Source organism: Cervus canadensis, chromosome 4, assembly GCF_019320065.1.
Source record: "Cervus canadensis isolate Bull #8, Minnesota chromosome 4, ASM1932006v1, whole genome shotgun sequence".
Taxonomy (NCBI): Eukaryota; Metazoa; Chordata; class Mammalia; order Artiodactyla; family Cervidae; genus Cervus; species Cervus canadensis.
Window position 1 is genome coordinate 57,729,189 of NC_057389.1, and position 12,066 is coordinate 57,741,254.

The 12,066-nt window shown below is 54.6% G+C and overlaps 1 protein-coding gene across 1 annotated transcript in view; it reads right to left on the reverse strand.

Annotated features, from left to right (window-relative positions):
* PSD2 (pleckstrin and Sec7 domain containing 2) overlaps positions 1–12,066 on the reverse strand; it is a 115,654-nt gene that overhangs the window by 21,851 nt on the left and 81,737 nt on the right. Inside the window, exons 5-9 of the mRNA XM_043465326.1 lie at positions 11,232–11,702; positions 10,666–10,860; positions 7,776–7,856; positions 4,126–4,238; positions 3,175–3,233 (exon numbers count right to left, since the gene is read on the reverse strand). Coding sequence (XP_043321261.1) covers positions 3,175–3,233; positions 4,126–4,238; positions 7,776–7,856; positions 10,666–10,860; positions 11,232–11,702 — 919 coding nt within the window. The remainder of the gene's footprint in view (positions 1–3,174; positions 3,234–4,125; positions 4,239–7,775; positions 7,857–10,665; positions 10,861–11,231; positions 11,703–12,066) is intronic.

Here is a 12,066-nt window from a genome sequence, read left to right on the forward strand (position 1 = left end):
TCCCACTCACCACACCTTCCACCCACCCACAGAATTTCCCTTCTCATCTCAGGAAATAGCACCCCCATCGAGCCAGATGTTGAAGCCATCCTTCCCCCTCTCCCTGATCAGCCCATCATCAAGTCCTGTCAGGCTCATCCTCTACTGATCTCTCTCATCTGTCCCTTCTACCCATGTTCACTGCCCTGTCAGCCCAAGCCACCATCACCTCCTTCCTGGATTCAACAGCCACTATGGAAACAGTTTTACTGTCCTCCAAAAGTTAAACGCAAAAATACCATTGGACCCAGCAATCCATTCCTTGGTATATACTCAAAAGAACTGAGAGCAGATTCTCAAACAAAAACTTATGCTAAGTAAAACAAGTCAGAAAGAGAAAGACAAATGCTATATGATATCACTTAGATGTGAAACCTAAAAAATACAACAAGCCGGTGAATAAAACAAAAAAAGAAGCAGACTCACAGATAGAATAAACGAGTGGTTACCAAGAAGGGGGAGGGGTAGGAAGATAAAAAGGTTATTATGGGATTACATGAAGTCATGCGTGGGAAACTTCGGAAAATTGTAAGCACTATAGAATTTAAACAATCTTTCATTCAGTTTAAAAATAATTTAAAAAATTTAAAAACCTGTATACCAACGTTCATAGCACTGTTCACAATAGCCAAAAGATGAAAACCAGTCCCACTGGTCCCTCTGCCTAGGAGACTTTGTCCCTGGTCTTTCCGTGACTGGCTCCTGCTGAGCCTGCAGGTTTCTGCCCCAATTGCACCTCCTCTGAAAGGCATTCCCTGAGCCCCAGTCCAGCCACCATCACACCCGCCTGTTGATTCCCTTCATAGACCTATCACTACTTGTAATCACTTGTTGACTTGTTTATTTTCTATCTCCTCTAACTAGAAGGTAGGCACCCTGAGGCAGGGGTTCTCTTTTCTTCTCATTTATGGAACGCAGAAGGTGTCGGGCCCTAGAGTCCGGCATTCCCAATTCCTCCACTAGGCTGTGCACATCTGCGAGTGTGCACCAACTCCCTCTGCCAGTCCCCATGCTGGCTCCCGCTCTGACCAAAGCCACTTCTGGGGGCCCTAGCAGGCCCCACATTCCTGAGATCCCCATCTTCCACCAGGAACTGAGTCTCTGTGGAACAACGGCAGCAGGAGAAGAGGGAGGGATGGGGTGAGCACAAGCAGGCATTGCCACTTCCGGGAAAGCTCCCAGTGACGGCAATGGCCTGGTCCTGGGCTAAACGCTCTACAATTGCTGTCTCCTTAAATTTCACAGGGGAACTGAGGTTCAGGGAAGTCAGTAACTCACGGGGAGCTGAGGTTCAGGGAAGGCAGTAACTCACCTCAACTCACACGCTGTCATGTGAGAAATAAAGAGGATTACAACTCAGAACTCTTGCTTTTGGTGTTTTGCAATACTGTCTTGAGAAAGAAACAGATCTTCAGTGTCTGTTGGCTGCGAGTATGAACAATCCTACTGCACCCACGTCTAATATATGAAGGTAGTAATGTTTCTCTTCAACTTCAGGCAGAAGGTGGAGCCATGGGCAGTTAGGGCCCACCAAGCTCAAGAATATTCTCAACTTGGGGTTCACTGACTGCTGCCCTTGTTAGCAGCTCTCAATCAAGGGAAGAGGCACCCGGGGCTTAACACAGCAGTGACCGGGTCCTGAGATGGCCCTCAGCCCTGCTGAGCATAGGGATGGGAAGAGCAATGTGTGCTTAAAGCTCCTTTTAGGGTAGGCCAGTGACACCTGCTCTCTGCAAACAGTAAGCAGTCTTGGGGGAGCATCAGCCCATTAGTGGGCATTAACTCTGGTGACATTTCCATGGAATCCACACGTCTTCTCTCCTGTTCCACACTCAGGCTGACAGCCCTGGCAGACAAAACCGAAGCTGTCACACAACTACTCTTCATGCCAAGGCCATCGAGGCTCTCACTCTCCCCAGGCCAGGCACCCAGTGTGCCCACGCCTGCTCAGGCTGCCATCAGGGCAGGTCCTTCATATTCTTAATCCTCTAGGAATCTGCAGGCTGGGCCTTCAGACTCTCCATCATTTAAATTCTAATATTAATGATGAATATGATGATGATGATTATGTAATAATATTATTCATAATAAATATCCTTACTAAGCGCCAGACCCTGACACTTGGTGCTACCTCTCCCAGCCCTCCCCAGGACACTATGGGGAAATCATCATTCACACCTCACAGGTGTAGAACCCGAGATTCAGAGTGCTGGAGTCTTGCCCCGGGTCACAGAGGTGCCACCTGGAGGCAAGAGTGGAATCTGAAGTTGGGTCTCTCCCAGCTCCTTCTTTCACTCTAAGTGTCCTGGACTTTCCTGGTTACCTCCAGAACCAGATGGAAGCGGAACCTGGTTACCTCTGGAACTGTTCTCATGGGCCTATTATTCCCATGAGTCACTGAAATATCCCCAATCCAGCAGAGGTGCTCTGACCACCCCAGGGTGAGCAATGACAGGGCGGTGATCAGTGAGGCCAGACGGGGTGATGGGGGACACAGAAGGGGAGGATGGAGATGGGGGGGTCTAAGCTCACAGGGCATGCAGACCACCAGCTACACTTACCACCTGAGGGAGGGCAAGAGAGCCCAGAGAGGGGGTCCCCGGAGCAGACAGAGGAAAGAAGAAGGAGTTATTGAGCCACAAGCAGCACTGAGATGCCCAGGCTCACAGCCTGGGGTACCCCCCCATCGCTTCTCCGTTTGCCTGGTGGGGGATGGAGGTGATGAAAATGCCTCTTGATGGCAACCTACCATTTGAGGGGAAGGGGCTGCCTGGGGCACGGCCCTTCAGCAGGGCTGCAGTCACGAGGGGTAGGAAGAGCAGGTGATCTTTTAGCAACGTCTGGCGCGGACACGGCTAGGGGCACATATCTTATTTGGCACATCCTAAATTCCTGTGTACTTCAGTTGTTCTTATGGCCCTGCTTGGGGGTGAGCACCTAGGCAGGTCTCAAGTGGATAAAACTAGAGTAAGGCCAAGTCTAGAAGCCAAGTGGCCTGACTCCCAGGTCTGCTAAAGAAACATGGGCCAGCAAGTGAGAGGTCTCAGGAAGGAGGCTGGAGAAAGGGCTGGCCCTCAGACAACCTGGGATGAGTCAATGAGAGAACACTAACCCGGTTCGGCCCCCCCAACTCACGTGTCCGTGCAGGTCCGTGTTGAGCAGCATCAGGGCACAGGTGAGCGTGTGGATCCCATCTAAATCAGAGATAGAGGCACCCTCAGTGTGAGCACCTAGCTCTTTCTCAACCACAGCCACCCACTCATCTCCTGCCAAAGCCAGCCTTCAGTTCTTGGAAGAGGCCAGCCACCTGCCAACCACATGTCAGGGCCCAGGGCCTGCGTGATCCTCCATGCCCCACCCCTCTACAGCATCAGAGCCACTCCCCCACCCCAGGTCAGGAAACACTCTTCCCTTAGTGGGGGACCTGACCACCCTGGGTCTGTTCTAGCCCAGATTCCTGCCTCCTGTGGCCAAACTCACCTTGAATCTCATACCCAGGAAAGGCTCTGGGTCCCAGGCTATACCCCTTCCAAGGCCCATGTCTCCTCTAATAACCAGCCTAGCCCCCCAGTTCCTGGGATGCAGGTCCACCCATGGGACAAGAGGGTGCCGGATCCAGGACTCCCCCCACACCAGCGATCAGCGCTGTGACAGGGAACACAGAGAAGGAGGACACAGAGGACTGACTCAGGGCCCAGGGGGCCCAGGGGACCTTCACGCACAAGGACTGACACCAGGCCAGACAGTTGGGAGGTGCCTTTTCCAGCAGACCGTCCCCCTGCCACACGCCATCGTGCCTTCACTGTTGTTTCTCGAGCAGGACAGAAGTGGCAGGTGGATCAAGGGTAGGAAGAAGCCAGAGCCCAGCTGGGGGGCAGGGGTGTGTGGTGAGGCATCAGGGGCATGGGGTGAGGCATCAGGGGCATGGGGTGAGGCATCAGGGGCACGGGATGAGGCATCAGGGACACAGGGTGAGGCGTCAGGGGCATAGGGTGAGGCGTCAGGGGCATGGGGTGAGGCGTCAGGGGTGTGGGGTGAGGCATCAGGGGTGCGGGGTGAGGTGTCGGGGCACCAGGTGAGGCGTACCTTCCGAAGTACTGTCATCAGGGTTACACTGGCAGTACCGGCGGGAGAAGTGCGTCAGGACCCGCTCACGCTCCTGCGTCTCCCCCATCAGTGGGAAGGCCTTCAGGAAAGTTCTGGAGGGCAATGCAAGGGTGCTGAAGGCCTCCCAGACCCCTGAGTTGTCCGAATCCTCACTCCAGGTAGGAGCCCCCACCCCACACACACACCACCCAAGCCTGCCTGAGGGGGCTGAGGCCCCAGAGCCCCAGCATCTGGGCCCAGGAAGAAATCCTGAGCCCCCCGACAGCCTCTGGAGTGGGGAGTTTCAACCCTCATCATCCTCCAGGGCCCTTTCGGAAGGAGACAGGGGGCAGATTGTGAAAAACAAAGGCTGACCAACACCTCAGTGCCAGCCTCCGCTCCACACCTCACTCCCTCCTCCACAGCTGGGCCCAGACCGTCCACACTGCTTCCCCCGGAGCACTCTCCCTCAGCCCTTCCACCCTTCCCAGATGCATAACCCTTCACATGATGGCCCCAGGCCCAACCACCCTAGCCCCCTCTATTCCCCAACCCCAAGTCTGAGCCTCCTCTGCTGAGCAGCTCTGAGTTCCCCTCAAGGCCAAAAGTCAAAGGTCACCAGCATTCAGGGGTCCCTGGCAGAGGATACCAAAACCAGAGGGGCCAGGAGATGGGCCTGGGGTCCCTCACCTGGGGGCCTAGGCACACCCCTCCTTGGGAAGGAAAACAGGAGGCTGAGAGAGTTTGGGCCTCTATCTGTCCTGGGTTCATGAGACTAGCTTGTTCCCAATTTTGCTGCAGTTCCCTTGGCTTCTGTTATGCCCACTTTACTCTATCCTCTCTCAAACTACTTCTAAGGCACCCTGGGACCTGTGAGCCCCATTTTGGCCAGTCTTTACGTCCGGAGGTTTCCCAAAGCATGGAAAACTGTAAACCACTCTCTGATTCAATCCCAGTCAGTCAACAGCTATATAAAAACACTCCATCCACCTTCTGGTCCTTCTTTCTCTATCTCTCCTGTTCCTCCTTTCTCTGTCTCTCCTTATCCCTGTTCTCTTCCTTGCATCTGGCCCCTCCCTCTTCTCCTCACACTCCACTAACACCATGCCCCAACCCAACCATAGCCTGTCCTACCTACGAGCCATTCATCCCAGCTTGGGCTCCCCAGCCCAAACACCCCTTCCTCGGAGGTCTTCACCAAGCTCCAACCACACTCTCAGGCCTTCCCCAGCATCAGCCTCACTGCTGCCCACCCCCTTCTCTCTCTGCATCTTGGCATCCCCAGCTCTTCTGCTCTATCCTCTGTGCTTCTCACACCAATCATTCCTCGAGCCCTGTGGCCCAACTTCAGGCCTCATCCTCTCCCACCTGATCCTCTTCAGGAGCCTCTGGATCAAAGGCCACCAACACAGTGCTGCCACCACTGCCTCCCAAAACCCTGCTTTACACTCAGCAGCTGCTGTGGCTCCCCAGGGCCTGTGTAGTCGAGTCTTAATCTATTGGGCTGTATGTTCAAGGTCCTCCAGCCCAGCACCCAGGCCTCTGATCGCAAGCCGACCCACCAAACACCTTCCCCGCTAGATCATCCAGTGTGAACCTGACTCAGCTCAGGATAGAGCAGCTTGCCAGCCGAAAAACACTTCCACTGAGAACAGTGAAAAATGCCAGACAGAATACATCTCTCTTAAGCTATCAGAAAACCGCTGATGCAACAGACACCAATGGGACCAAGATCCCATGAGGTAGAGAACTCAGGGAGGTGGGCCGATCTGCAGTTCTCCCCAGGGACACTGCCGATTACAGACACAGGGTTGAGGCAGAACATTCAGTGGCTTCACGGAGCTGGAGAGACTTCAGGGGCTATAAACATGTGACCAGTTTTCCCTGTGAGATATTTGCCAAGGTCTAAAGATGGAAGGGGCAGTATGCAGAAAAGCTAAGCAGAAAGCCTCTCTGCTTCTCAGAGAGATTTGGTTTTTGCACAGGCTTGCCGCATTTAGGAGACAAAACTGAAATTTAGGACCCACCAAAGGGAGAGCCCCAGTGAACACACCAGGCTCCCAGTGGAAAGCCCTGAAGCCCTTGCCCTGTAATCGGGTTGAACTCTGAGCCTTACCAAACTTCAGAGCGGCTGTTCCCCAGCTCAGCCCTGGATAGACTGGGACTGTACCCGCCCTGTTCTCTAGCTGCCTAGACAAACAGAAGGTACACCCCCTGGAGGAACACATAATGATCTAGAGCTGCTGTAATTCTATGCACAGCATACAGCATCTAATAAAAAATTACTAAGCACACAGAGAAATAGGATACATGATGGAAAAGCAAGAGAAAAACAATAGAACCAGATACAGATGATTCAGATGACACAGATACCATGGTAAGCAGAAAAGGACTTTCAAATATTAACTGTGAATAATATGTTCCCAAAAAGAGAGGGAAAGATGGAGAAAGTAAGCAAAAATAAATGAAAGGATGAGGACTTCTCCCCCTAAAGAATTGTTGCAGTTGTTCAGTCGCTAAGTCATGTCCAATTCTTTGTGACCCCATGGACAGCAGCACGCCAGGTCTCCCTGCTCCTCACTCTCTCCTGGAGTTTGCCCAACTTCATGTCCATTGAATCGGTGACGGTGTCATATCTTTTTGCCTTTTTATACAGTCCATGGGGTTCTCGAGGCAAGAACACTGGAGTGGCTTGCCATTCCTTCCTCCAATGGACCACGTTTTGTCAGAACTCTCCACTATGACCTGGGCTTTCTTGGGTGGCCCTGCAAGCCATGGCTCATAGCTTCATCGAGTTACGTAAGCCCCTTCACCACGATAAGGCAGTGATTTAGAACCTACCAAAAAAAAGTTTTTTAACAAAATATAAACTCTAGATCTGAAAAATAAAACAATAGAAAGTAAAAACTCAATAAATGGGTTTAACAGCATATGAGACACAGAGGAAGAATAAGTGAATTGGAAGCAGGTCAATAGAAAAGATCCCAATGGAAACAGAGAAAATAAGGGGAAAATACGGTTTCTAAAAGTATGAGAGACACACGGGAGGTAAACAGATATAACACACAGGGACCACCCATCCCTCAGCTCAGAGTCTGAGTTCGCCATCCCCACCTGTGAGGGCTCTGGCCTGCGGTCTCCCTGCTGGCCCTGCTGCAGGTCCACTGACACCGGGCTTCATCCTCCCACTGCCTGCCCTCTGCTCCCTGGGCCTGCACCTGCCCTTCCTGAGGGCTACTCCCCGGGTCCAAACACCAATAGGACGTGAGATCAAACTGACCATGTCCAGTGTCATTTTGACCATGTCCTCCCTCAGTGGTCACGGGGAACTGGCCCACACTTTCTCCGCTTGTAAATGGGACAGTACCGCCCACCTCACAGGGGTGTCACTAAGGCGCCGTCAGCAGGGTGTGTCGAGGCTATGCCTCCTGAAGGGTCACCTCTGCACTCCCACCCTCACCTTGGCAGTGCCCCCCGTGAGCCAGCACTCAGTGGGCCTCTGCACTCTGCTGCTCTCAGGGCCCTTCCCCACAACGTCCCCAGAAGGCTCAAGAGGGCTTGCCCAAGGTTGCACCGCAAGCCCACACTAGGGCTGCCAGGAGGATCCATATGTATCGCCTGCGGGCACTGCCCAGCCCAGCCACACTGACCTGAGCGCTCGATCCAGAGTCAGGCCCGAGAAGTCAAAAAAGCTGAGGTACTCCCCAGCCACCAGCCTGCTGAACTCGTTGCTGCCAGGAGAGCAAGGGGTGTCCATTAGAAGCAGGGCACAGCAAACAGTGGGGGCACATGGGCAGTGGGCCCCTGGGGACCCTGACCCACCCACCCAGACCTGTCCATCCATCCCCCTGCTGCCTCCCTTGCTGGTCAATTGGACTCTGACAGTTCAACCTTGGGCCAGGGTGTGCTCGACTCTCTGCAACCCCATGGACTATATAGCCTGCCAGGTTTCTCTGTCCATGGTATTTTCCAGGTAAGAATACTGAAGTAGGTTTCCATTTTCTTCTCCAGTGGGCCAGGGTGTAAGAGGGTAAAAAAAAGGCTTCCTGGAGGAGCTGATGTCTCATCAGATACCTTCAGAACGGTAAGAGCCAGCCAGGTGAAAGGAGTAGGGTGTGGGGTGATACACTGTGTCCCCAGTAGAGGACACTGTCCAGGAAGCTACCAGCAGGGCCACGTGGCAGGAGCTAGAGAGCAGGAATGGGGGCAGCAAGAGATGAGGCAGGGATCCGGGCCTGGGCCAAGGCAAGGATGGAGACTTGATTTGGAAGAGTCTGAAGCAGGAGGTGAGTGAGAGGGTGAGATCTGTATTTGGAAAACTGCCTGCCGAGTGGAGACCCGCTGAGAGCTGTAGGAGGCTACGAGAGAGAAGGAAGCGGGTGGGGAGGAGGGTTGTTTCCGAGGGAGAAGCCACAAGACATGGGGAGGGATGGAGTCGGTGTGGGACATGATCAAGTGGCCCCTGGGGTGGTGCCCAGAGCCCAGGACAACGGGTGGGTCTGGAAGCACCCACATGAGAGTTGTCTGACCCTAACTGGTAAGAGTAGGAAGGGGGACACGCCAGTAGGAAGGGCTCAGACAGGCCAGCAGACCCAGCCCAGAGACCTGAGGAGAGCCCCTCTCAGGGTGGGCCGAAGAGACAGCCAGCCAGTGCAGGAGAAAGACAGTAGCCACAACGGCAGGGTGTGGTGTCCTGGAGGCCAAGAGAATTTCAAGACTGGAGGGATGAATTCTTGCCAAAAGAGAGAACATATTTCTACTTCAGTCCAATCAAGCCCCAAGCTCTCCCTCCCGTTTCATCGACAAATACGTGGCATCATCAAATGGTTTTGTTTCTTCAACAAATACATGGCATTACCAAAAGGAGGGGGCCTGGCAACTGTTGTTGGCCACCAGGGACCTAAGAAACATACTGGCCAAATGTAATCAAAGACCTTATTTGTGTGCTGATTTGAACAAACATTTTTGAGATAACCAGAGCAAATTAAACATTGACTGAATGTTAGAGATACTAAGGAATTTTGTCAGAAATTATGACTATCTAAAAAAAATCCTAATCAGTTAGAGACACATACTAAATATTTATGGATCATATGATAGAGTCTGAAATATGGTTTAAAATATTCCAGCAAGTGTGAGGGGAAGCTGTGGGGGGAAGAGATCAAACAAGAATAAAAAATGTTGAGAACTTTGAAGCTGAATAATGGTACAAGGAGGTTTAAGGTATTGCCTTCTCTGCTTTCGTGTGTGCTCGAAATTTTCATCATTGAAAGTTTAATTGAAGAAGAAGAAAGGAGTAGCGGGTGTGTCAAGGCTGTTGAAGGGGAGAGAGTCGAGGCCACTATATTCAGACACCAGGCTGCTACTGACTCTAGCAAGAGGAGCTTGCGTAGGGCAGTGGGGGATGGGGAAGAAGCCGACCTGGAGATGCTGAATGTGCAGAAGGGGAGGGGACAGAGGCCACCCAGAGCAGAAGACAGAATGTTGGCTGTGAAGAGGCAGAGGGAGAAAGTACATTTGAGGAAGGATTTTTGTTTCAGATGGGAGAGGGTTAAGCACAATTAAATCCTGATGGGAAAACTCATGAAGACAGAGTGGTTGAAAAGACAGCGGAGGGTGGGGATCAACTTTAATGAAGGAGGATGTCATTAGGTTGGGGGGCTCTAGCCCAGTGGGAGAGGTGAGGGTGCAGGCGATGTGATTTGGGGGAAGGCCCAGGCAGGAGTGCTGTGGAGGCTATAGAGGGTGGAGGAGGCGGGAGTGGGGAGAAGGAGGGCATCCGCAGGACCTCCCTGTGGCCCAAGGCCCCGTCAACTCTAACTTGGGATCTAGAGTCTGGGCTGCCTCTCTTAGCCTGGGAGCAGCCCTCTCTGGAGGCCAGGCCTGCCTCTGTGCAACCTGAAGGCTTATGTGGGTGTGAGGGCCCCTCTGGAGAACAAGGCAAGGAGGACAAGGCAGGGGGATGTGCTGGTGGTCAGACATGCTCATGACACACCGACTGACTTCACAGCTGACTGTACCCCACCCCCCAGGACTTCAACCTGGCTACTTCCCTTCCCTGAATCCAAAGACCGGGGCTTGTATGTAGGCAGCTCCCCCTCTTCAGCTGGTCCCAACAGACAGTGAGTGGCGCTCAGTGAGGGTCAGGACCCCCTCCCCCAGCTCTGGGGTCCCAGGCGGTCCCTGTTCAGACCAGGTGCCCCTCCCTCCCTGGCCCCATTATTTCACCCACGAGACCCTGCCTGGCTACTCCGTCCTTGCTGCCTTCCACCACGGCCCCACCGCCACAAGCCACATGCCACTCCCCCAGCCCCGAGGGGCCCCCCAACCCTACCTCCCCTCCCTAGGAGCAGAGGCCCTCACCCAGGGAGCCCAGAAAGGAAACGGATTTAGGGCAAGGCCCAGAATGAGGACAGTGGCAGTTCTTGGGGACTGTTGGGAGCCCCCAGCACTAGGCACCCCTGAGGGAAATCACCACACCCCCTTGGGTTGACGAAGACATGGGGTTTGCTTGGGGTGGGGGATGGAGATGCAACTCACTTCTTGCCCAGCTGCCGGGCCACGTCACAGCGCTGAAAGCCCTCCAGGTGATAGAGCCGGCGCGCCAGCCGGTGGGCAGCCTCACTGACGCCCTGGCCCCCGTTGGCCAGTGGGTCTGTGCTGCCAGACTCCAGCCCCTCCGAGCTGCTCAGCTCTGAGTCCGAGTCCGACAGACCATCCTTCAGGCTGGGGTCGCTGAAGAGGAAAGGTGGGGTGGGGATGAGGGGTTCAGAGACCCTTGGGCAGGGGCTGGAAGGTCTCCCAAGACCAGGGAAAGAAGCTCCACTGCATCAGAACAGAATCAAGTTAGACTTCCAGAAAAACCCTCAGAGGAAACCATTAATGATCAGCTCCCTGACCCCACCCAGGCTGGAAAGACCAGAAGGGCAGGATGGAACCTCAGGCTGGGGGTGGGATGTCTGTGTGCAGAGGGTGGACGCAGAGACCTTGCAGAGGGCCGTTCACTCCGAGCCCTGGCTTATCCTGACTCACTTTGCCTCCTCTGGGTCTCGGTTTCCCCATCTGCTCCACAATTCTCTCAGCTCCCAGCCCGGGCCCTGCCTCACCTGGCCGAGTTCAGCAGCTTGTCTGTGTCCTCCTCCTCCTCCTCCTCCTCCTCATCCTCATCCTCCTCATCCCCGCGTGGGCCCAGGGGTCCGTCTTCATGGAAGCCGTTGGGCACCGCCGTGAGAGACAGGCGGCTCAGGACATTCTCGGAGCGGCTGCCGGAGATGGAGCGCCGCAGGGGGCTGCCGAGCGCCCCACCACCACCGGCTGCTCCCATGTCCGCCTCAGACCCCATGTCCCCAGTGCCCAAGCCCGCTCCCAGCTCAGGGCTGTCCCGGGCCCGCTGCTGGATGAGGGGCGTGAGAGGGGCCTCGAAGCTGACGCAGCTGTCGCTCTCGTCCGTGAGGCTCAGCACGTCCAGGGAGTCCAGGCTGCTGTACTGGGTGCCCCGCAGCAGCTCCGACTCCACAATCTTCTCAAACGTCGCGCTGAAGCCGTCTCGCACGTCTGGCTCTCCAGGGCCACCCGGCCTGTGGGATGCGGGGCCCAGTCACCGTCCTGCCAGATGGCCCCTTACAGGTGCTAGGATGGCACCAATCCATGTCTAGGCACTCCCTGGGTGTGGGGAGCCGGCAGGGATCAGGTCCTGTTTATTCTCTCAGCCAACCCTTACTAAGCACAGGTGCCAGACGCTGGGCTGCGTACTGGGGTACAGCTTGAAAGGACAGGCACGGCCCTGCCCCCCAGTGCCCACCAGGCCTGGCCCCCAGGAGGCATCATTCACCTAAATGAATGAGTGTGAGACTCTCGCTCCTGCGAGAGTCCAGGCCCAGGAAAGGGGCAGGGCTCCTCCTTCCAGGCTCCACATCACAGCTAGCGTCTCACTGGGTCATA